This window comes from Nuphar pumila, chromosome 16 (genome assembly GCF_984573655.1).
Source record: "Nuphar pumila chromosome 16, dmNupPumi1.hap1.1, whole genome shotgun sequence".
Lineage (NCBI taxonomy): Eukaryota > Viridiplantae > Streptophyta > Magnoliopsida > Nymphaeales > Nymphaeaceae > Nuphar > Nuphar pumila.
This window is the reverse complement of record NC_143264.1, coordinates 69,279,714-69,305,896: the sequence shown is the minus strand read 5'-3', so window position 1 is coordinate 69,305,896 and position 26,183 is coordinate 69,279,714. Positions and strand designations below refer to the sequence as shown.

Here is a 26,183-nt window from a genome sequence, read left to right as displayed (position 1 = left end):
GGACTCTGGTGCCTCTTTTCATATGACTCCAAATGAGTCAATATTATCTGAATGTCATTCTAACTCAAATGATTCTTATGTTTCAACCGCCGACGAAACATACTTAAAAATCAAAAGTGTTGGAATCTTTCAAAAACAATCAAACTTTCACATACCAAATATTAGGGTTGTGCCAAAATTAAATTTGAACCTTTTATCGGTTTCACAAATTACGAATCATGGTTGTAAAGTTTTATTTTCTTCTAATGATTGTTTAATACAGGATCTCCAGTCCGGGAAATTGATTGGGCAAGGCCATAGAAGAGGAGATCTCTATGTAATGGACAATCTTAAGTTATCAAAACAATATTTTTGTAATTTTGTGGAAAAGAAAGATATAGAAAATTGGCACAAAAGACTAGGACATCCTAGTGTGACCAAATTACACTTGTTTTTATTTCTTACTTATTATAAAGAAAAGAATTTGGTTTGTGAAGATTGCATTCTTGGCAAAATGAAAGCTTTACCTTTTGGGCAAAGACAATTTATATTCAAAAATCCATTTGAGTTAGTACATTCGGATGTATGGGGACCGGATCCAGTTATATCTAAAGGCGGGGTATCTTACTATGTTATATTTATAGATGATTATAGTAGACATTCTTGGATCTTTTTTCTTAAGCAAAAGTCAGAAGTACTTGATTGTTTTAAAAGATTTTTCTATTACGTAAAGACTCAATTCAAAACCAATATTCAAATTTTTAGATCCGATTCTAGGGAGAAATTTGTATCAAAAGAATTTAAAAATTTTCTTGATTCAAATGGCATCATTCATCAAAAATATTGCCCTTACACTCCTCAACAAAATGGAGTAGCTGAAAGAAAGCATAGACATATTGTTGAGACCGCTAGAACACTTCTTGTATCAAAAAATGTTCCAAAAATGTTTTGGGCCGAAGTTGCTCTTACGGCAGTCTATTTGATAAATAGAATGCCCTCAAAAGCTATTGAAAATATATCCCCTATTGAAAAATTGATTAAAATCCCTCCCCCCCCTCCCGATTATAAAAGATTGAGAGTCTTTGGATGTAAGTGTTTTGTTCTTACCCATAAGAACGACAAACATTCCCCAAAAGCAATCTCTTATGTTTTGGGGGGCTATGCCGAAAATCAAAAAGGATATAGATGTTATGACAGGGAAAGGGACAAATTATATGTTTCACAAAATGTTACATTTCTTGAAAATGAAGATGGTTTTAGCAAGGAAAAAACCCAAGAAAATATGATTATTCATTTCTTTTTTATCTCATCAATGAACATGAAGGGTATGAAAATCTTCATAATGAGCATGAAAGTGTACATGAAGACTCTGACTCTCATGATGCAAGTGAAAATATAGACAATAATCTTAACAATATCGACCCATCCCATAGTAACATACAAACATATACTAGGTGGACCGAAGGGAACCCACCATGTGCTTTAGAAAAATATTCTCAAAATCAAGATATTGATTCTGCTAGTATTAGAAAATCGGTAAGAATTTCAAAAGCCCCTAGTAGATTTGTATCCTATGATTCCTTTGAACCAAGATACCGAGCATGCTTAATGGCCATACACTCATATTTTGAACCATCATCCTACTATGAAGCTAAAAATCATCAACAATGGGTTAAATCCATGAACGATAAATTAAAAGCATTAGAAAAGGCAAAAACTTGGGAAATTCAAACATTACCTAAAAAAAGGAAAACTATAGGATGTAGATGGGTTTACAAAATCAAAACCAAATGGGATGGGACATTGAAAAAATATAAAGTGGAATTGACTATGATGAGACCTTTGCCCCAGTTGCTCGAATGATGAGTGTCAGAACTTTCATCTCTATAGCATCAATCAAAAAATGGTCAATTTTTCAAATGGATGTGAAAAATGCCTTTTTAAATGGTAATCTGGATGAGGAGGTCTACATGGATCCTCCACCAGGTTTGAATTTATCACATGGGAAAACTCTTCGTCTACGAAAAGCCTTGTATGGGTTAAAACAAGCTCCCAAAGTTTGGTATGATAGACTTAGTAATCTGATGACTCAACTGCATTTTAAATCTTGTTTTACTGACACTGCATTGTTTGTTAAGTCTTCCAATGCAGGGATGGTTATACTGTTGCTTTATGTAGATGATATGATAATCACAGGAGGTGATAAGCAGGGAGCTATGTCACAGGGATTCGGCTAGCAAGGTGCCACACCCGCATCGATGTGACTCGACGCGGGTGCGGGTGCGGTCAACCCGACCCTAGGTGCGTTTAACGCACCCAAGGTCATTTTTGTTCATTTTTTTTTTTGGATTTTTTTTTTAAAAAAAAATGCCCTATGAAATGGGCTGCGGAATTTAAAAAAAATCTTTGGGGGGGGGGGGGGGGGGGGCGCTGCCCCCCTATAACCCCCCACCAGAGGCGGCCCCCCTAGACCGCGCAGCGGGACCCGCGCCGGGGGGAGCCCCTGGACCCCCCTTCCTGCAAGGGCAAAAACAACGAATCAGGCTCCACAACTCATCACTTTCATCTTTGGGGACAACCATATAAGATAAAAAAAATGGTAAAAAGTAAGTTGGGCATAAATGTCATGGACCTTAACAGCTACCATACATTTATACATATACACTATACATGATATATATATATATATATATTTACATTTTTGCCCCTACCGCACTCCCGCACCCGTTTTTTTTGGAAGTGCTGAATCCCCACATCCGCACCCATGTGACATAGGCAGGGAGTAAACCATATCAAAGATGTGCTTGAAGTAGTTTACTCACCTCGTGGTTATTTTTTGTCACAGACTAAGTATGCCGCAGAGATCATAGAGAGATCAGGAATCTCAGATGAAAAACGGGTTGACACTCCAGAGGTCATAAATGCAAAAATGAAGAAGAATGATAGAGAATCTCTGCAAGATCCAACCCCATACAAACAAATTATTGGAGCTCTGTCCTACCTTTCTATTACTCGTCCTGATATCTCTCATGTTATTCACTCTATCAGTCAATTTCAGCGTGCTCCCACTACAGTACATATGAGTGCTGTAATGAGAATTATTAGATATATTAAGAATTCTATAAGTCATGGATTATTTTTATCATCTTCTTCCTCATTAGAAGTCATTGCATACTCAGATTTTGATTGAGGAGGGGATGTGAATGATAGACGCTCAACTACTGGTTTTTGTGTTTTTGTAGGTGACTCCCTAATCTCCTGGCGATGCAAGAAGCAACAGAAGGTGTCTCTCTCCTCAACTGAAGCTGAGTATCGCGTCATGGCAATGACTACGTCTGAGTTAGTATGGTTGCGACAACTACTAGAGGATTTGGGAATTCACACCACAGAACCTTCCAGATTATGTTGTGACAGCAAGAGTGTTGTATATATCGCGAGCAATCATACGTTTCATGAGAGGACAAAACACATTGAAATGGATTGCCACTATGTTCGAGAAGAATTTCTGCGGAAGACTATCACACTGCCTTATGTTCCATCAGAGTATCAACTCGCATACTTCTTCACCAAAGCACTTCCTTCACCCAAATTTCACTTCCTACTTGGCAAACTCTCGGTTGTTGCACCATGAGTTTGAGGGGGGATATTAAGATATACATATACGTGTATATATATGTATATATACATGTATATGTATATATGTGTTTATTGTTAATTGAAATACCCATTAGGGGTATTTCGGTCTTTTCTCTGTAATAGGTGTCAGCCCATTAGGGGCTGACATTTCTGCATTTTATTTCATGTATTTATTTTTGTCTTTTTCTTTTTTTACCTTTTTTGTCTTTTTCAGATTTGATGGGACAACTCCATATAGCTGTTGGAGCTGCCCCAACAGCTATATTTATGACTGTTGAGTGCAGCCCCAACAACCATATTGAGTTGCACCCCATTGGTTCCATTGTATTATAAATTGGCCTCTTGTGGCCTTGTATTTTTAACTCATTCTTGAGTGCTTCTATACAATAACAAGTTTGTAGACCCTTGTGTGGGTGGTTTCGTGATTCAATCAAGTATTTTTACTTGATTGAAAGTGTGTTCTTGCATGTGTATCGGATTCAATCCACTTCATTACATGGTATCATTAGTTGTAGAGAAAAGATCACCAACGTATCAACCTATACAAAATAGACTTATTTACAACCAACAACCACTTAAGTTGATCATAAATTTAAAATAACTTGTGAATTTCTTCTTAGCACATTTTGAATCCTTACATATTACATATTAAAGTCTATGTTTTTTACTTTTAATGAATGTGTTTGTAATTGTTGGTAGTCCTTAGCAATGACCAAATAAGTGATATAGTGAGAGATGTAAATGAAAAGTAACTGCAATGTTGTTGTACTCTGATGAGAAACCTAGCATAAAAGAAAGATATCACTAAAGCATGTGGGGTAATTGCCTTAGCACATTAAAAAAATCATACCTTCGGTATGTTGTCCACTTTCCTCCAGTAATGGTGACCAAACCAGGATAATCTTCACGCACAACATGATCCCTAGAAATGCTCTCAGTGTTTTGGGCTGATGGATCAATGGCCAATGGTCGAATACCACTCCAAGCAGAAAGAATATCTATTCTCCGTACCTAAAATTTTTGAGTTTTCCAACAGAAAACCATTTTCACGCTTCAAAAAGAACTCAAAATACAAGTGAAAATTTGTCCTAAAATGACTAGTACAGCATAACTAAGTTTCAAGTATAGTACTTCAGAATCATCTGTATCAGGTATGCACTTCAAAGAAAATCACCATACAAACAACCACTCGCATGAGGTTTGTCTTTCCAAGAGACCTATTACATCCTAGCCAATGGAGAAGCTTCCCAAGAAAACATGCAGGTGATGAACAGAAATCTAGCAGCATAGGGACCATAAACCTTCAGATAATGGTTGATGAACTTTTTAGAAAATGGCACAGAATACTTTCTAAGATTCATTTAATGCAATGTAAAGTGTTGTTCTCTCTTTGAATTCTTCATTTACCAATGGGGGCTCTGATTGTTTGGTAGGAGCTGTTAGTGCAAGTTAACTTGTGTTGGGACGTTGCAAGTTCAAAACCCAATAGTACCTTGTACAAATGGGGGGCGGGGGGGCGTCTGCCTAACCCCAGCTTGCCTATCAAAAAAATGTGAAGTGTTGTGTGTTTGTCAAAATATAACTGAATATGAAAACCAGCAATATTTAAACATACCAAAACTGGGCGAAACAAGAAGCCAAAAGATGAAAAATAATAGGAGTATTAAGCTGAAATGCATTTCAAAAAGTTGACAGAAGAAGAAAAATAATAACATTAAGCTGAAATGCATTTCCAACAAGTTATATCTACGTACTCAATTTTTATCACTATTATTTCTATTTTTTTCTTTATTCAGATGGAAGAACAGAAAACAGAATATCATAATGAGTAAAAGCAGCACATTTTCAACAACATAATATTTTAGAAGTTACTCACTTTTGGCCATATCAATATTGAAATCAACCTACAGTAACAAGATTATGGACATGAAATCTTAATCAACCTCATCAATCATCTGCCGCCCTTAGGTACCTAGTGTAGAAGCAGGATTAGTTCCAGACTAGGAGAATGGAGTGAGAGAAAGCAAGAATTGTCTGGGGAGCACCATAAAAATATATCAATTTAATTTAAAATAAATGCATAAATAGGAATAATTATGTTGGTTTTGACATTTACTAGTCCCAATTGAAACTTTCCCAAAAATATCAACTGAAGTGAGAAAACCAATAAACATGAACAAGGTAAAATTGTTACTGAAATACTCAATAAATTATTTCAGTTGACACATGGCAATGATCAATTGATGTGTAAAACTGTGTTTTGTTCACATCCATTTAGATTGTTTGCTTATAAATGTACCTATGTATGTGCATATGCAAGTAGAATAGAAGCCTGTATGCTTTTTTATTGCACATATGCATATCAGCTTACACAGCTACCTGCGAACAACTTTCTCACCACCATGGCCGATAAATCAGTTGAATCCTTTTTTGAGGCTTAACTTGTAGAATTAATGTGTGACATGCTTGTTAAAATGAAAGAGATGCCAGAAGTTATGTTCATCTAATTCCATACATGATATCCAGTTCCACATATAAACCAGGCAACATTCTTTCACAGATTGGGAGGTGAAGGTACAATCATTATACTGCCACCCTAAACTCATAAATCTAGTTACCAAGCCCCATCATCGCAGACTTTTTGTTGCTTCATACATCTCCAATATCAATGCAATTGAAGATTTTCACATTAGCCAAACAAACCGTTCACCAACAGATTCTTGTCTTAACAAACAACCAAGAATTAGCTAAAGATAAAAGTTAAGGCTTCAACCAAGAAAAAAGTGTCATCGCATGGAGTTTCACTAATGGATAAAATACCTCAATGAAGCTCGTCATGAAAAATAAACAAAAGTGAAGCATACAGGCCATTCTTCTAAAAAAGTTCAGTAAGAAAAAAAATAGCGGTTATATGTGAACTTCAATCATTTTCCATTAAGAAAAGCATCCATGATTCCATCTGATATATCAGCCCTTTTATGTCCACTAGAAACCATAGCTCAAAAGGAAGAAATCACCATAAGCATGGCAGACATCAAATTGAAGTTATATGCCTTGCATGAATATCTCTGTCATTATATTGAGCAATGATAGACATTGAACCACTTTTGCGGAAGTCTGGCACCGAGGCAAGATCATAAATGTATCTCCACAACAACATAGTCCATCTGTAACATAACTTTTTACATCTGAAAATTTGTACATCCAACTTGAAGAAAACTCCTTATATGAAATAAAAACCACATTATTGACAAATGGAACTGCTAAAATGTATATATGTAAATATGTATATAACATATATATTTTTTCCATTTCTTATTTTTATTTTATTATTTTTTGTATCTAGTTCAGTTTGAACTAGAAAGGCTGACTAGTCAACTAAAAGTTGACTAGTCTTGGAGCCGTTGGAGCTAGTCTAGCTCCAACGACTCTATTTGAGTCTCCTTTTCCCTCTCATCTCATGTATATAAATAGGGGTCATCCCCTCTTCAAATGTATGCTTCTTGCATTTTAGTAGGTGAATAAAATATTTATTTTTTAAGTGTTTTTGTGAATACTGTTAAAATGTAAACTGTAATATATATATATATATATAATTTAATATTATTAGATTTCCTTTTATTATTTTCTTTTTCTATTTTTTTTTATTTTCTTTTTAGCATCTAGTTCAATAGAAACTAGATATTTGATCCAGTCAAGTTCCTGTTGGAACTTGACTGTGCAAATAGTTGTTGGACTGTAGTCCAACAGCTATAATAAATGCTGTTGGACTATAGTCCAACAGCTATAATAATAAATGTTGTTGGACTGTAGTCCAACAGCTATATTAAGAGACGTTGGAAGTCCAACGTCTCTTTTGGAGAGCTCAAAATGAGCTCTCCTCTCTCTTCCACTTTTTTGTATATATAGGGGTGAACCCCTTCAATGTAAACCACTATGCTTCTTAAGCATTTTGTTCATGAATAAAGTATTATTTATTTTTCAAGTGTTCTTCCTTTTATACCCTTTCAAGGGTCATGCTTGTAGTGTCTCCAATAGACACTTGTTTGTGAGTTATTCGTGCATTTGTTGAAGACCACCATTTCATTACATGGTATTAAAGCTACGAAATCCTTAGATCTTAAAGTGCTTCCGCCTCGATTTCCGTGCCACATTTACAAAAGGTGTTTCATCACCTTGTTCTTGGCTCAAGAAGATTTGTTTGAAGAAAGGCGAACTTGTGCTACAAAAAATTTTGGTTTTGTATCCTCTCTTATTCCTTTGTCTACTCTTTTTCTTTTCTTTTTATTTTTCTCTCTCTCTCCTCTTATTTATTCCTCTCTTACCTTTGTAAAAGATGGATGACAATGATAAGATCACCATCATTCCTATGAAGCTAAATGATACTAACTATGTAATGTGGGCTTCGATTATGAAGCACCACATTTGGGGAAAAGGTTTATGGGGTATAGTGGATGGTTCCGATTTGGAACCTAAACTATCTCTTACCAAGAAAGAGGGTGATAAAGAGGTTCCTCTAATGGAAGAAGAGAAGAGTAAGGCGTTAGCCACTTATGAAAAGAAATGGAAAGAATGGAGGATAGGGCATGCAAAAATTATGTCATGGCTCATCAATAGCATAGACATTAAAAAATGCTCTAGTCTAGCTAAGTTTGAGCATGCCGATAAGGCTTGGGAATGCCTCAAAAACATGTATTCCCTTAAAGATATTGCACATGTATGCAATTTACAAGATAAAGTTCGGACAATGACTCAAAAAGATAAAACTATTCGAGAATATTATAATGAGTTGTCCGAACTTTGGGAAGAGTTGGCTCTTCTTGAGCCCAAATGGCATTGTGCCGAAGATATCGAGCTTCGCCAAAAGCAACTCGATATGGAACATTTCTATCAATTTGTGAATGGTCTAAGGCCGGAGTTTGAATCCACCAAATCGGCCCTTTTACATCGTGGAAAAATTCCTTCTATTGTTGATACTATAGAAGAGCTCACTATGGAGGAAAATAGACTTAGAAAAAGTACTCCAAAAGTTGATGATGACTCCGTTTTAGCTGTATCTAGATCGGGGAATCATACTCGTACTTACAAGCCGCCTCATTTTGGAAAGCAAAACGGCGACTTTGAAAAAAGAAAAGTTATTTGTCATCATTGTCATGAACCGGGGCACTACAGGCCTCAATGTCCAAAGTTAAAAAGAAGAGAAGAAAAAAAGAGTTGCATCTGTTGAATCTGAGTCAAAAGATCAAGATGCACCTATGTCTATGGCTCAACTGATGGAAATCCTTCAACCTCTTCTCAAAGGGGTATCCTCCTCAACCGAAGCCTCAATTGGAGCGGCAGTTGCATCTTTCTCCGGTCCAGGTAACTTTCCTTGGCTTTTAGATTCTGGCGCTTCTTTTCATATGACCCCAAATGTTAATAGTCTATCTGAATGTCTTAAAAATAACTCAAGTGTGTCAAAGATTTTTACAGTCGATGGCACATCTCTTGAAGTAAAAGGAATAGGATGTTTTGAAAATCTTCAAAAATCCAAAAGATTTTTTATCCCAGAAGTTAGATATATCCCTAAACTTAATTTGAATCTCGTATCTGTCTCGCAAATATCTGATTATGGATGTAATATTTTCTTCTCTTCTCATGGTTGTTGGGTACAGGATCGCCAGTCAGGGAAGCTGATTGGGGAAGGCCATAGAGAAGGAGGACTTTATTACATGGACTTTTTGGAATTACCCAAGAATGCATTTTGTTATAATATTTAGAAATTAGAATTGGATTTATGGCACAAAAGGTTTGGCCATCCTCATATGTCTAAAATTCAATATTTTCCAAGTTTGGAAAAAATTTGTAATTCTGAAAATTTTTCTTGTAAAGACTGCATTCTTGGCAAAATGAAAAGGTTACCATTTCTTAGTAGAACTTTTGTTTTCTCACGACCACTTGAGTTAATACATTCGGATGTTTGGGGCCCCGCACCAGTTATTTCCAAAGGTGGTTATACATATTATGTCATTTTTGTTGATGACTTTTCTAGACATACTTGGATTTATTTTCTTAAACATAAATCTGATGTCTTTACTAACTTCCAAATATTTCATAAAATGGTTAAAAATAAGTTTCAAAATGATATTTCTGTTTTTCACACTGATTCAGGGGGAGAATTTATGTTCAACGAATTCAAAGACTATCTCAATTTACATGGTATTACACATCAAAGATCATGTCCACACACTCCACAACAGAATGGCCTAGCCGAACGCAAACATCGGCACATTATGGAAACTACTAGGACATTGCTAATTGCAAATCAAGTTCCAAAAAGTTTTTGGGCTGAAGCGGTCCTAACTGCCACCTACCTCATTAATAGGATGCCATCTTCCTCATTAAAGAATACAACTCCAATAGAAAAGCTTGTTAATTTAACTCCAGATTATTCTAGATTAAGAGTCTTTGGATGCAAATGTTTTGTTTTCACCAACAGAAATGACAAACTCTCTCCTCGTGCAATCTCATGTGCCTTTTTAGGATATGCTGATAATCAAAAAGGCTACAGGTGTTTCGATTTTCAAAATGACAAATTATATGTGTCAAGAAATGTATCTTTTTTGGAAAAAGAAAGCTTCTTTGAATTTGAAAAATCCAAGGATGTCACTGAATACTCGTTTTTAATTGATCCAACTTCAAAATCCAATGAATGTGATGTTGGATGTGACCTTGACAATGATCAAAGTCCTATTGTTGTTGAAAATGATGATAATGAAGAGCAAATCCATAGGGATGTTAGTCTACAATATTCAAGACGTAGAGAGCAAAATTTTCCATGTGCATTACAAAAATACTCTGAAGTCTCACCTAGAAGAACGTCTAGAATCTCTAAACCTCCAGAAAAAATTGTGTCTTATGAATCTTTTTCACCCACGTATAGGGCCGCCATTACATTAATACAATCATATGTTGAACCATCATCCTATTCTCAAGCCAAAAATCATATAGAATGGATAGAAGCCAAGAAAATAGAATTGGATGCACTAGAAAAGGCCAATACTTGGACGATACAAGATATCCCTCCGGGTAAAAAACCTATAGGTTGTAGGTGGGTATACAAAGTCAAAACCAAAAGTGATGGGACCCTGGAAAGATATAAGGCCCATTTAGTAGCAAAAGGATATGCCCAAGAGTATGGCATCGATTATGAAGAAACATTTGCTCCTGTGGCCCGTATGACCACTGTTAAAACTTTAATAGCCTTGGCCTCTATTAGAACATGGCCTATCTTTTAATTAGATGTCAAAAATGCGTTCCTGAATGGAAATCTCGTTGAAGAAGTATACATGGAAGCCCCACCTGGTATTAGTATCCCTAAGGGTAAAGTTCTTCGTCTAGAAAAAGCTCTTTATGGTCTTAAACAGGCTCCAAAAGCCTGGTATGACCGATTTAGTCATGTTATGCTTTATATTGGTTTTCAACCTTGTTTAACTGACACTGCTTTGTTTGTTAAGAAATTTGATGCAGGCATCATTATTCTTCTTCTCTATGTGGACGATATGATCATCACCGGAGGCGACAAACAGGGAGTTGCAAATATCAAATCTCTTCTTAAAACTTACTTTGAAATGACTGACTTAGGTTTATTAAGATAGTTTTTAGGCATTGAAGTTGCTTATTCCCCTCGGAGGTATTTGATATCTCAATCTAAATTTGCTCTTGATATCGTTTTCAGGTCTGGAATTACAGATGATAAGAAAGTAGACACTCCAGAAGTTGTCAATGTTAAAATGAAAATTGATGATGGAGAACTTCTTGATGATCTTACTCCTTATAGACAGCTTGTTGGAGCTCTTTCTTATCTTTCCATTACTAGACCAGATATAACTCATGTGGTTCATACAGCCAGTCAGTTTCAGCATGCTCCCACCTCCGTGCACATGGGAGCAATTTTGCGTATTATTAGATACTTAAAATCCTCTCTTTCACGAGGACTCTTCTTGTCTGCTTCATCTTCATTAAATTAAATTGCATATACTGATGCTGACTGTGGAGGTGATCCCAATAATAGACACTCAACTACTTGTTTTTGTGTGTTCCTAGGTGAAACCTTAATTTCGTGGAGGTGCAAGAAGCAGCAGAAAGTCTCTCTTTCCTCCACCGAAGCTGAATACAGAGCCATGGCAACCACCACTATGGAGGTTGTTTGGCTCAGACGATTGCTAGCAGATATGGGAGCTAAAGCAACGCAAGCTTCAAAGATGATAAAAGGGCAAGTTCAATTGTGTATGTCAAAAACGCAGAATACCTCAACTGGAAAAGAAAAGATCAATCAGTAGTTGCATACATCACTTCTACCTTGTCTCAAGAGGTTCTTGTTGCAATCCCCGACAATTGTACAGCCCTGCAACTTTGGGAGAGATTGGTTCAGACGTATTCACAAGTTTCACAGGCGATGATGGTTTTTCTCAAGAGAGAATTTCAGTTGCTGAAAAAAGATTTCATGACAATCATGGAATATCTAAACAAGATGAAGACTATCACAGACCAACTTGCAATTATAGGATGTGCAGTGAGTGACAGTGATATGGTGCAACAAATTTTGAGTGGATTGGGATCCGACTACAATAAGATCGCCACTTCACTACTGTGTCTACCTGCCCTTCCTACTTTTGATGAGTTGCAAGCTAAATTAATTCAGTATGAAATGACTCTGAAGGGATTTTCTGAAGAAACTCATGCTTATACAAATTCCCAAAAAGTTTTTGCCACAGGGGTAACTTATGGTCGAGGACGAGGGCAAGGGGGACAAGGGCGAAATGAACACTGAGGACGTGGATTGCTTCACACCCCAAATATGTTGACTCATGCTCAGAGACAAAGATCTATTCACACTTGCTTCCTTTGTAACAAAAGAGGGCATATCAAGGCAAATTGTTGGCACAATCCTGAAAATAAAAGAAAGACTCCACAGACAAAACCAAAAAGAAAGTCTAACAATATCGGAGACAGTGGAGAGATTAGAGATTTGTTGATATCCACCTTGTCAGAATTGAAATTAAAGTAGAATGATCAAGGCACCTGGTTCGTTAACTCAGGGGTAGCTACTCACGTGATTGGCGATGCAGGTAAACTTTCTAAACCTATTCCTTATTTTGGCAAAAGTAAAATTGTCACTCGAGATGGATCCTACCATCTTGTTTCCCATGTTGGAAAATCTGTCATTCCCATATCACGTTCTACTCTTGAACTTTTTGATGTCCTTCATGCTCCCAATATCAAGAAAAATATTGTCTCTGTTTCTAAACTTGTTGATGATAATCATGCTTCAGTCGAATTCGCTCCCTTCTCTGTGCAGGTCAAGTACCTTCGCACGAGGGAAACATTCGTTGAAGGAAAAAGAGGAGGCAATATGTATGTCTTTGAAGAAGCTCTATGTCATCCCGTCCGCCCTACTCATCTGGATTTGAAGTCTTCATTAGAGTCATGTTCCTTCTCTTCAGCAAATGTTTTTAGTATTTCTGAATTTAATAAGTCTTTCTTATGGTACAGTCGATTAGGACATTGTGGGAGTCATTTTATTGAGAAACTTGTTTCTAATAATCTTATTCCAAAAGAAAGTCTCAATGTGGATGAGAAAAGTCAGAAGTGTTTCAGTTGTCTTTTATGCAAAAGTCATGTATTGCCTTTTCACTCTATTAATAAGAGAGCTTCAAAGCCTTTTGAGGTAATATGTTCTAATGTATGGGGACCTGCCCCAATTGCCTCTGGATCTGGAAGCAAATACCACATAATCTTTGTTGATAGCTACTCTCGATACACCTGGATATATTTCATAAAAAATAAGTCAAAAGTTTTTCTTTTGTTTCAAATTTTTTTTTCCTTAGTAAAACATCAATTCTCTAAGTCCATTCAATTCTTCTAATGTGATGGAGGTGGGGAGTTCTCATCTAGTAACTTTATTTCTTTTCTTCAAAATAATAGGATAGGAAGAAGGGTGTCATGTCCACACACCCCTCAACAAAATGGGATTGCTTAGCGAAAACACAGGCATATCGTTGAAAGTGCCATGAGTATGCTCCATGACAGCAATCTTCCCATCAATCTGTGGACAGAAACTTTTCATTCTGTCGTATATGTGATAAATAAATTGCCTATGGTTGTTCTGGAAAATAAGTCTTCTTATTACTGTTTTTTTGGAGCTCATCTTAGTTATCGTGATTTGCGTGCCTTCGGATGTGTTTGTTATGTGCACATTGATCGGTCCCTGAGAAACAAGTTTCAGAACAAGGCTCAGAAGTGTAGATTTGTGGGATATGCAGACGACTACAAAGGATATAGGTGTTATGATCCCGCCAACAGACGTATCAGAATCTCAAGAAATGTTATCTTCGATGAACAAAATTTTAATCACAAAGCTGGAACAACGGATATGTCCCCTACCACCACCGAAGTTTATTACCCTTGACTGAATTCAGAACTTTTTGCTATTTCCAATAAAGTCTATTCTCCAAGTTGTGGGCACATCAGGATCACAGAATGGGGAAAGAAATGCCCGAGACTATTGGCACATCAGGATCACAGAATGGGGAAAAAATACCATCTGTATCGGGCAGATACAAGGGCATTTGCTATACTAGACAGAGAATGACAGCGTCAGACCTTTCAAATCACACCTCAGCAGTTGCACCTACTTCCTCTCATACTCTTGAGGTCAGAAGATCCAATCGCATGTGACATCCTATTGATAGGTGGGTCAGCTATAAATTTCTCCTTGGATTTTCAATTCTTTTTAACTACCCTGAATAAGGAAGATGAACCTACTAGGTACTATCAGGCAGCCACTTCTACCAAATGGGTAGAAGCCATGAATTATGAAATGCAAGCCTTACATGAATGTTGAACCTTGGAAATCATTCCTAGACCACCTAACAAAAATGTTGTCGGATGCAAATGGGTCTACAAAATAAAGTATAAATAAGATGGAACCTTGAACGATACAAGGCAAGACCGGTGGCAAAAGGGTTCACTCAAGAAGCAGGGCAAGACTATGATGAGACCTTCAGCCCTGTGGTGCGAATGGGAACTCTGAATTATTCTTTCTTTGGTTGTTGAACATGGATGAAAGCTGAGTCAGCTTGATGTAAAAAATGCATTCTTGCATGGGGATTTGAAGTAGGAAGTCTACATGGAACAACCCCCTGGATATCAAGAGCAAAATTGTAAAACACATGTGTGCAGAATAAAAAGAGCTATCTATGGCCTAAAACAAGCCTCTCGTTCTTGGTTTGACAGCTTCTCCCTTGAGATTCAAAAGCATGGATTTTCACGCTCTCTACTGGATCACTCATTATTCATTTTTAGAAGTCAGAATGTGATCACTTTATTATTAATTTATGTTGATGATATTGTTATCACAGAAAACTTTGAAGATCACATCAAAGAAGTGAAAAAACTATTAGGTCAAAGGTTCAAAATAAAAGATCTCGGAGCCTTGCGCTATTTTCTTGGTATAGAAGTCGATAGTCAGGCTCATGGCTTGACTCTCACTTAGCACAAGTATACAATCGATGTTCTCAACAAGGCAGGTATGAAAGACTACAAACCTTTGGCAACTCCAAGTGTGCTCCACCAAAAATTAAGTACTCATGATGGAGATCTGTGTGAGGACCCCACCAGGTACCGCAGTCTAATAGGGATGTTGCAGTACCACACTTTTACTCGACCTGATATTGTTTATTCAGTCAATCAAGTGTCTCAATTTATGCATGCACCACGTAGAGGATACTCAGATATCTGAAAGGGAGCATTGGAGATGGGTTGATATATTCTTCATAGTCGTCTGGCAAGGATGTGCGTGAACTTACTGTATATTGTGATGCAGACTGGGCAGGAGATCCTGATGAACGAAGGTCTATGTCAAGATATTGTGTCTTTATTGGAAGAAACTTAGTCTCTTGGAGTAGTCAAAAACAAAAGGTTGTTGCTAGATCAAGCACTGAAGCTGAGTATAGATCCATGGTTGCCGCTACTGCCGAAGTCACATGGGTCAGGCATTTACTAACTGAAGTGGGAGAAACGATCGCTTTGTCTACCTTGTTGTGTGACAATCAAAGTGCTTTCAATATGTCATTTAATCCAGTACATCACAGTCGCGCTAAGCATATTGAGATCGACCAACATTTTGTGAGACAAAAAATTGAAGAAAAAGAGATCGAGCCTGAATTTGTTAATACTGAAAGACAAGTTGCAGACATTTTTACAACGGGCTTGACAAAAGATCGCTTTTGGATGCTTAAAGGCAAGTTGTTCATGGTTCAAAACCATGATCAACTTGAGAGGAGGTGAAAAAGTTGTATCATATACCCGACCCGGGTCCATATGGGTTCTAGTGTACATTGTATTCTGGGTCTGGATATTATACCAGACTCAGATCCATTCTGTATACCAAAACATATAAATATATGTCTTTAGGTCACGATTTCAAATCGTGATAGTCGCAACCCCTCTTCTTTTATTCTTCTCTCTTTCTCTCAATACAGGTTTTACAAATGATTCTAATAGTGAGAAGATTAAAACACTAGCTAGTTATGAGAAAAAGTTGAAAGTGTGAAGAATGGGGCATACTAAGATTGTGTCTTGGCTCATCAATAGAGGAAAATTTCCTTTTATTGTTGACACTATTGAAGAGTTGAGTATGGAAGAGAATAGGCTACAAGAGCATTCTTTGAAAAATGAAGACGACTCTGTTTTAGCTGTCTCTAGGCCCGAAAACTACATAAGTCCTTACACGCCACCTCATTGTAAGGAAGAAAATGGCTATGATAAGAAGCCTTATTGGAAACAAGGCAATGAATATGACAAGAAAAAATTTATTTGTCACAATTATCAGCCCGGACACACTAAACCTCAATGTCCTAGATTTAGAAAGAAAGAAGAAAAGAAGGTGGCGATTGAATTGACTCAAGAATCAAGTGAAAATAACAAATCTCATGATGAACCCATATCTATGTCACAACTTATGGAGATGCTCCAATATTTACTTAAAGGTGCATCTTCTTCAAGTGGAGTTGTGGTTTCTTCCTTTTCCAATCTCAGTAAAACTCTTTGGCTTCTTGACTTTGGTGTTTCTTTTCATATGACCCTCAATCACAACATTTTATCCGAATGTCATATTAATTCAAGCATATCAAATGTTTTTACAGTCGATGGTACATATCTTGAAATAAAAGAAATTGGAAATTTTGAAAATACTTTGTAAGATTTTTAAAGGTTTATTATTCCAAAAGTAATGTATATTCATAAATTAAATTTAAATCTTTTGTCTGTTTCTCAAATATTTGACTACGGATGTAATGACTCCTTCTCTTATGATGGTTGTTGGGTGCAACATCGTCAGTCAGGAAAACTGATTGGGGAAGGCCATAGATAAGGAGGCCTCTACTACATGGATTTTTTGGAAATAACCAACGATCCATTTTGTTACAATGTTCAAAAGATTTATTTGGATTTATGGCACAAACGACTTGGCCATCCTAATGTATCCAAAATTCAATACTTTCTAAATTTGAAAAAAAATTGTAACTCTAAAAAATTCAAATGTAACTACTGTATTCTTGGTAAAATGAAGAGATTACCATTCCATGAAAAAACTTTTATTTTCTCTAGACCACTTGAGTTAATACATTCAGATGTCTGGGGGTCAACACTAGTTGTGTCCAAAGGTGGATATGCTTACTATGTGATTTTTGTTGATGATTTCTCTAGACATTCTTGGATTTACTTCCTCAAGCATAAATCTGAAGTCTTTTTATATTTTCAAATATTTCATAACTTAGTCAAAAATAAGTTTAAAAATGACATTTCTATTTTTTGTACTAATTTAGGGAAAGAATTTTTATCAAAAGAATTTAAAAATTATCTAAACCTGCATGGCATCACACATAAAAAAATCTTGTCCTCACACACCACAACAAAATGGTTTGGCTGAATGAAAATACAAACACATTATAGAAACAACCAGAACTTTACTAATAGCAAATTAAGTACCAAAGGATTTTTGGGTTGAAGCAGCCTTAAATGTCACATATCTTATTAATAGAGTGTCATCTTCTTCTCTGAAAAACATAACAGCAATTGAAAAACTTTTTTAAATTAACTCCCAATTACTCTAGATTGAGAATTTTTTGATGTAAATGTTTTGTTTTTACTAACATAAATGATAAAATCTCCCCTCGGGCTATTTCCTGTGCCTTTTTAGGTTATGCGGATAACCAAAAAAGGCTATCGCCTATCGGTGCTTTGATCCCAAAAGTAGAAAGTTGTATGTTTCAAGAAATATGTCCTTTTTAAAAAGGAAAAGTTTCTTTGATTTTGAAAAAGTTGAGGAAGTAACTAAGTATTCATTTTTATTTTATTTGATTCCAAATTATGAAAAACGTAATCATGAATGTGATCTTGATTATGGTATTGATATAATCGATGAGTGTAATCTTGATAATGATTTTATAATTAACAAAGAGAATTCCCATAGGAACCAAAACTATTTGCAGTATTCCAGACGCAAGGATCCTAATCACCCATGTGCACTAGAAAAGTATGCTAAACAATCTAAAGTTCAATAGGATCTCTACCTGAAAAGTATCCTATGAGTCTGTTTCCCCAAAATGTAAAGCATCCATTGCATTAATTCACTTATATATAAAACCTTCAACCTATGCTTAAGCCAAAGAACATTCTGAGTGAATCGAGGCTATGAGAATAAAGTTAGAAGCTTTAAAAATGGCTAATACTTGGATCATCCAAGATGTCCCACAAGGAAAGAAACCTATAGGTTGCAAGTGGGTATATAAAATCAAAACCAAGAGTGATAGAACTCTTGAAAGATTGGTTGTTAAAGGTTATTCCTAGGAATATGGCATAGACTACGAGGAAACTTTTGCACCAGTTGCCAGAATGACCACTATTAGGACTCTAGTAGCCTTCGCTTCGATTAGAAAATGGTGTATATTTCAAATGGATATTAAAAATGATTTTCTTAATAGAAACTTAGTTGAAGAAGACTATATGGAGGCACCTCCTAGTATAAATGTTCTTAAGGGTAAAGCTCTTCGTCTAAAAAAGGTTTTTTATGGCCTTAAGCAAGCAACAAAAGCTTTGTATGACAAGTTTACTCATGTTATGATTGATTTTGGATTCAGATCTTGCTTGACTGATGCTATCGTGTTTATTAAGATTTCTAATGCAAGTATTATTATCATACTTATCTATGTGGACGATATGATCATCACCAGAGGAGACAAACATGGAGTTTTAAAAAAAATCTCAAAAAATATTTTGAAATGATTGATTTAGGACTCTTGAAATATTTTCTAGAATTTGAAGTTGCTTAATCTCCTAGAGGGTACTTGTTATCTCAATCTAAGTTTGCTTTTGATATTGTTTCCAAGTCTAGAATCACGGATGATAAAAAAGTTGATACTCCTGAGATTGCCAACACCAAAATGCAAATCGATGATGAAAAAACTCTTGAAGATCCTACTCCTTACAGTCAACTCATTGGAGCACTCTCTTATCTTTCAATTATTAGACCTGATATAACACGCGTTGTACACACAACTAGTCAATTTCAACACGCTCATACTTCTGTTAACATGGGAGCAGTTCTATGTATTATTAGATATATTAAAAATTTATTGAACTTTTTGTCTGCTTCATCTTCACTAGATTTAATTGCTTACACTAATACTGACTGGGGAGGTGATCCCAATAACAAACACTCAACCACTGGTTTTTGTGTGTTTTTAAGTGAATCACTAATTTCGTGGTGATGTAAGAAGCAACATAAGGTTTCTCTTTCATCAACTGAAGCTGAATATCAAACAATGACAACTACAACAACGGAGGTGGTCTAACTCAGAAGGTTGTTGATTGATACGGGAGTTCAAATAATTGATGCCTCACACATATGTTGTGATAACAAGAGTGCGATCTATATTGCCAGCAATCACACTTTTCATGAACGGACTAAACATATTGAAATAGATTGTCACTATATTCGAGATGAGTATCTTCATGGGACTATAGATCTGCCTTATGTGACCTTTGAATATCAGTTAGTAGATTTCTTTATCAAACCTCTCACTGCTCCCAGATATCACTTTCTTTTAGACAAACTTTCAGTTATTGTACCATAAGTTTAAGGAGTGTTAAAATGTACATATGTAAATATGTATATAACATATATATATATATATATATATCATTTCTTATTTTTATTTTATTATTTTCTGTATCTAGTTCAGTTTGAACTAGATAGGCTGACAAGTCAACTAAAAGTTGTCTAGTCTTGGAGCCGTTGGAGCTAATCCAACGGCTACAAATAGTCATTGGACTAGCTCCAATGACTCTATTTGAGTCTCCTTTTCCCTCTCATCTCATGTATATAAATAGGGGCCATCCCCTCTTCAAATGTATGCTTCTAGAATTTTAGTGGGTGAATAAAATATTTATTTTTTAAGTGTTCTTGTGAATACCCCTTGTGTGGGTTTTGGTAGTGTGCCCTTTTATGGACACTTCTTCTTCTCTTGGATCCTTGAAGGACATATTTTGTGTGTTTGGAAGATTCTTGTTTCTTTATAGGAACAAAGAAATGAAAGTGTTATAACAAAGCTAGAAACAAAAGTTAATAAACAATGTAAGGAACAGCTTACTGCTTTCTCTTTAAACAATAAAAGATGTAAGTCAAAGTTTATCTCCTCTAAGTTTTATGTGGAATCCATAATGTCATTCTACGTGTTTACATCCTATTATTTTACTTCTAACACTAGGAAAATAATTAGTTGCATTTTCTTGAACAGAAACAGAAAAAGAAGAAAATGTGAAAAAAGAACAAGGGAAGAATCCTGTGCTCACACTATAGCAGTTGAAATGAAACTATGCATATAAAAACCCGTAACACAAAATTAGTTCAACTCATGCGAAAAAGATTACTGAATCACATGTGGAAGTAAAAAAGAAGGGGTTCCTTTTAAACATTATAACATAGAAACAGAAAGTTCATGATTTGTGAATTAAACATGAAAAGGTAATCACAGATTGGACTATGTTATATGCACCTTTACATTAAGGTAATCACAGATAGCATCTAGAATAAACTGTATCTCATCTTCATGTGGTTCTGGAAGCATTGTTATTGTAGTACTGGAGTCGGTTGTTCCTGCAAGTGTTCGTCCCAACCATGGTAGCATAAACACCACACGACCATCTTTAGTTTTGGGAACAATTAGGCCCATTCCTTCAGGAGAATAATAATCAGGAAGAATTATATGCACTCCACTGCTAGGACATATCATTGGTGTTGCATCTTTATCAGCCATTTTCCGAACAGAATCACAAAATGGCCCAGCCGCATTTACAATGACTTTTGCATATACATCAAACTCTTTGCCTGAAGTACTGTCAGAAGGTAAGGACCATAACAAATGCAGGAGAGAGTTTTAGTTGCTAAAGGCATCAAAAAGTTGATATGAAACACTCAATTCTGAAATGATGCACAAGGAAACATTGCACAAACTCAAAAATCAGAAAACATCCACGTAACGATCACAATAGGTCACGTTAACTACTAATAGATACCAGCCAAGACATTGCTTTGATCATACATGTAATTTGGGATTAAATTATTAAATAAGGTGAGCAATATGAAGACATGTAAAAATGAAGCCCTACTGGGAGAGGTGTGGAATAATACCTTCCTACCAAGACAAAATATATTCACTTTGACATCAAAACATGCATCTGAAGAACTTAAGAAAAAAAAAGCAACAGAAGTTCCTTGGACAAAATGACAGCTTTCACAATTTAGAGTGTTAAGATTAGCCCTCTAATATATATATTTGTATGTATGTATGTATGTATATATATATATATATATATATAAACCGGAATACCCATCAAGGTCATTCAGGTCACTTTACATTGTAATAGGTATCAGCCCATTAGGGGCCGACTGTGTATTTTTATTCTTTTTATTTTTTTGTTTTATGTAAATTATGTGATGTGCCCAAGTAAAGGCACTCAATTTGTTCCAACCCGCTCCATGTTTTATGCATAGAATTTGACCAACCCGCTCCATTTTATGAAGGCACTCAATTTGTTCATATAACTAAAAGAAAAAATTAGAGTTTCATAAAAGAATAACACAGTTTGAGACCAACTATAACTATTCTGCACGAGCACTTAGAAAGATCAATATATTTGCAACAAAGTCATATGGTCAAACCATAGAGTTCTCATAAAATCTTGTTTGATATCTCAGTTCAAATTATTACAATCCAAACTCTCCAGCATTTGTATGTAGGCTTACGGGAACTGAAAAGTATTATTCCTATAATGTTGTTATTTTTTCTATGGATATTCAAAGTATATCTTATATTGCAATGTTATTGCAATCACTTTCCAAACAATTTTAAAGGTATTATATCATGATGATTAGCATTTCTTAATATACAACAGCGCCAAAAAATTAAAATATTTTTCCTAGTACCATATTTTCCTAATTCCAATATCAAATTAGTTGTTACGCATGAACTTGTAACCTCCTAATAATAATAATAATAACAATAGTGTTTAATGGTAAATTGCTTTCTTTAGGGAATGCTCAAACAAAATATATGCTGAACAGCAATTAGGAAAAAAAAAGAATCAAGGACACTAGCCCATATTAAAATTCAAAGGAAGTAAAATAAAATAATATTCTCCAATTTGCAGTTGTGTAGGTCAACTACCACAGTGTTAAAAAAAAAATCTTTTTCCTATTCCACTATTTTACTAATTGCAACAAGAAATTAGTTGTTAGATAGGAAATTGTTACCTCCTAATAATAATATTGTTGAATGGCCTAGAAAAAGGAAACAAGGGCACTGGATAAACAAATGCAAAGTAAAATACAATGATTTCATTAATTTGAAGTTGTGTAGATCAACTTGAACCAATGGAGCAAAAGAGTTGGCTTCTCAATTAGAATGATATGCACCATTTGACGTTATTTCATGCAAAAATCTCATTGCACCTGTTAGATTGTCTCGAATGCGAGCACCAGTTATCCGCTCAGAAACCACATCTTTATGAAATGAAATTGCCTCTGCATGGTTAAGTACTGCCGCACCAGCCAAAGCAGCAGTACAAGCTAACCCAACATTCAGTCTAGAGTCATTCATCTGTCCATCATAATACACAACTGTTCCTTTCAAGTTTCCACTGTGACCCTTCCTTGCAAGAGTAGGAAACAGCTCCACTGACTCATTGGCTGAATAGAATCGAGATAGATGCAGCATGCGGGGACCAGCAACCAAATCATATAATTTTAACCCCGACCAATAGTACACCACATCAAACCAGCTAAAACATGGAGTCATGCATGGCAAAGGTTGGCACAGGTGTCGAGCGTTCTCGATAACTTTTTTACGCTCTTCAAGGGCATGGAAAACAAGCCTAAGTTGTCCATAATCAAGATTGAATACAGCTTTCTCCAAATAGCGTACACCTGAACAAATCACAGAACAGCTAAAAACTTTGCATTATTAAACAAATATAAAGAGTTCTCAGTGACAAAGACAACAAACAAATTGCCAAGTCATAATTGCATAAAATTTTGTCATTCGCTTATTTTTTAGGACTAGACATCAAGTAACTCATCTCGCATAGCATCAAGATACCTCACCAATAGTTCTTTCCACGATACGACATAACACTAGAAAATTCATCAATTGAATTGAGCAAAATAATTGTTTCTAAGTGATAAGTTTAGTCTCATTCACTGCGCTACAATTACTATATATATGCACAAAGAAAATTAATAAAATTAAATATAATGCCCTTCTGCAGGGGCGTAGCTAGGGGGGGCAGGACTGGGCTGTAGCCCAGTCCTGCCTCCCCAAACAGTTAAATTTTTTTTTTTTTTAAAAGCCCAGTCCTAGCCCTGCCCTGATTCCATATGAAATAGATTTTTATCCATTTTTTAGCCCAGCCCAGTCCTAGCCCAGCCTTTACTGCAGCAAATAGTTTGATTTGTCCATATGAAATAGATTTTTATTAATAATTGTAGCCATTTTTTATTTTATCTCAAAAAAAAAATTTTCGGGGGCGCTGCCCCCAAACCCCCGACTATCACACAAATAATTTTTTTTTCTACACCACTGTTTGCCCCCCCCTCACATGAATCCTAGCTACGCCCCTGCCCTTCTGTATTTATAGGAGTCTGTATATACGTGCCAAACAAGTTTAGCCCTCTCCCCAACTACTAAAAAGCAACTTCCCGCGACAACCAGACAGTAACTTCCCTAGTGGGTGTGAATTTGCTTGTCAACTTGCCATCAGGTAAAAGAAGCTATTTGCTGCCAATATGCAGCAAAATCAAGAGCTATGATTACTTATATCAGAATGCAGGATTTCGAGTTTCTAGTAATGGAGAAAGAGATTGTCTATGATACCATCTTGTTCTTTTTCTTTCCTCTTCTTAATCTTCCATACAATAATAGGCACATCATGTAAAGCATTTAAAGCAGCCAAAATTCTGAAATTCAATCAACACGGACCCAGTAAGAATCAATACTCATGTGCCCAATAAACCAAACGGAGAGAATTGGCCTCGATGCTCCAAACACGAAGCAAAACATGCTATAATTCAAAACGAAAAGGGGGAGAAACACGTTGCGAAGAATCATCGAGGAGAGATCAACATGCGAATTCCAATTTTCCTTGGAAAAAAAAAACACAAAACGGAGCATGATCAACTATCAAAGCAAAGTACACCGGACCTCCATGGATCAACTTGGTGGATCTGGACGAGGTCCCCGAGGAGAAATCCTCCCTCTCGACGAGGCCGACGCGGAGGCCCCTGGAGGCGGCGTCTAGGGCGACGCCGCACCCGGTGGCACCACCTCCGACGACGAGAATGTCGAGCGGATTGATCCGGCTGCTGCCCATGAGCGAGGCCACTTGAACCTCCCTGCTGGGGACGATCCCGTCGGCGGACTGAATCCGATTCCTAACGCTCTCCAGGGCGCTCGCCCTCTCCCCTCGATCGCTCTCCACCACGCCCTTCTCGTCGCGCTGCAGCGCCACCGCGCCCGCCGTCCCCGCTGCCGCCACTGCGATCATCGCAGCCACGGGCTTCAGCCTCGAAGCAGCAGCCATGGCTCTCTTTTTTTCGTCTTATCTTACTCAAAGACGACCCCAATTCTCACTATAAGGAAAGAAACCAACCAGCCAGGAGAGCGGGAAAGCATGCCGCGTGAGGGAGAACGTATTTATTTAACCCCTGAGACTGTAGTATATACATGGAAAGAGGTTCCGTGGTGAGTTGGTCGTCGTCCGCAACGCCTCACACAAATTGTGGGTCCCTCAAACACTGTTTCTATATACGTGTTGGTCATCGTCATATTGTTATTCAATCCTTTCCAGTTTCCCCCAAGTTATGACGGGCGTTTGGTTGCCCAACCCCATGGTTGCTTGGTTGCCCAACCCCATGGTTGCCTGAATTTTGTGGGAACGTAGGGAAGCTGTTTTGGGAAGCGCAAAAGTCAAACTTGTTTTTTTTTTAGAGAAAAAACTATTCCATCCTAGACTGCATATTGACTGGTTTTGGGTTGGTAAAAACCCTTGTGGGTCCTGACTACCGACGATTAGGGGTGGCAATCGGGTCAGCATACCTCAACCTGAAACCGAACCCATTTATTAAACGGGTCGGCTGTGGCAAACACGAACCTGGCCCGTTTATTAAATGGGTAACCCGACACGACCCGTCAACCCCTTTAATAAACGGGTTGGGACGGGTAAACGGGTTGGCGGACGGATTGGCAGGTCGGGTTGGCATACCCCTAACATGAACCTAACCCGTTTAATAAACGGGTTAGGCGGGTCGACCCGTTTATTAAACGGGTTAGTTTAAGCCCAACCCAAACCTGCCTAAGAGTCGGGTTGGGGAGTCGTGTCAGGTTTTGCCACCCCTACTGACCATGCCACCCAGCTTTGCCCTTAGGGAAGAGATGCCACCCTTGGGTTTCGAACTTGTGATGCTTATAAGTTGGAACTCATGGTCTATGTCGCAATGACATGCAAAGTTCGGGGGGGCGAATGAGCGCCATGTATATAAGAATGTGGGGCTTGTATCCCCGTGTGTATCGGCGTCACTTAGTGTCGGAGCTCGGTGTGATTGCAAAGACTTAAGTACCCTTTTCACCATGAAACGATGGTTTAAGAGAAGGACAAAAATATCCTCTATCTAGAAAAGTGAAACGACGGATCAAGATCCTCCATCTAGAAAAGTGAAACACTGGTTCGAAAAAATGATAAAAATATCATCCATCCAGAAAAGGGAGGATAATGTTAACTCTTCAAAGTCCAAACGTTTCATTTTCGTCCTAAGCTCTTAATGTTTGCACCATTTCTTGCAACAAGAGTTCCCTCTCATGATGCACCATTTGATGTTGTATGTTGTCGTCAGAGCACCCTTGTTGTTGTCTGTTGTCGTCGAAACACCCTTTATTGTCGTCTGCGCAATTGGAGCATTGTTGCCACCATCG

General features: G+C 36.9%; 1 protein-coding gene across 1 annotated transcript in view; it reads right to left on the bottom strand.

Moving 5' to 3' along the window:
• Positions 1–24,900, bottom strand: part of LOC149813445 (glycerol-3-phosphate dehydrogenase SDP6, mitochondrial-like) — a 35,526-nt gene extending 10,626 nt beyond the window's left edge. Inside the window, exons 1-4 of the mRNA XM_089992213.1 lie at positions 24,417–24,900; positions 22,670–23,143; positions 20,715–21,046; positions 4,466–4,626 (exon numbers count right to left, since the gene is read on the bottom strand). Of these exons, the coding sequence (XP_089848339.1) occupies positions 4,466–4,626; positions 20,715–21,046; positions 22,670–23,143; positions 24,417–24,795 (1,346 nt within the window). The 5' untranslated portion in view covers positions 24,796–24,900. The remainder of the gene's footprint in view (positions 1–4,465; positions 4,627–20,714; positions 21,047–22,669; positions 23,144–24,416) is intronic.
• Positions 24,901–26,183: the final 1,283 nt, after the last annotated feature.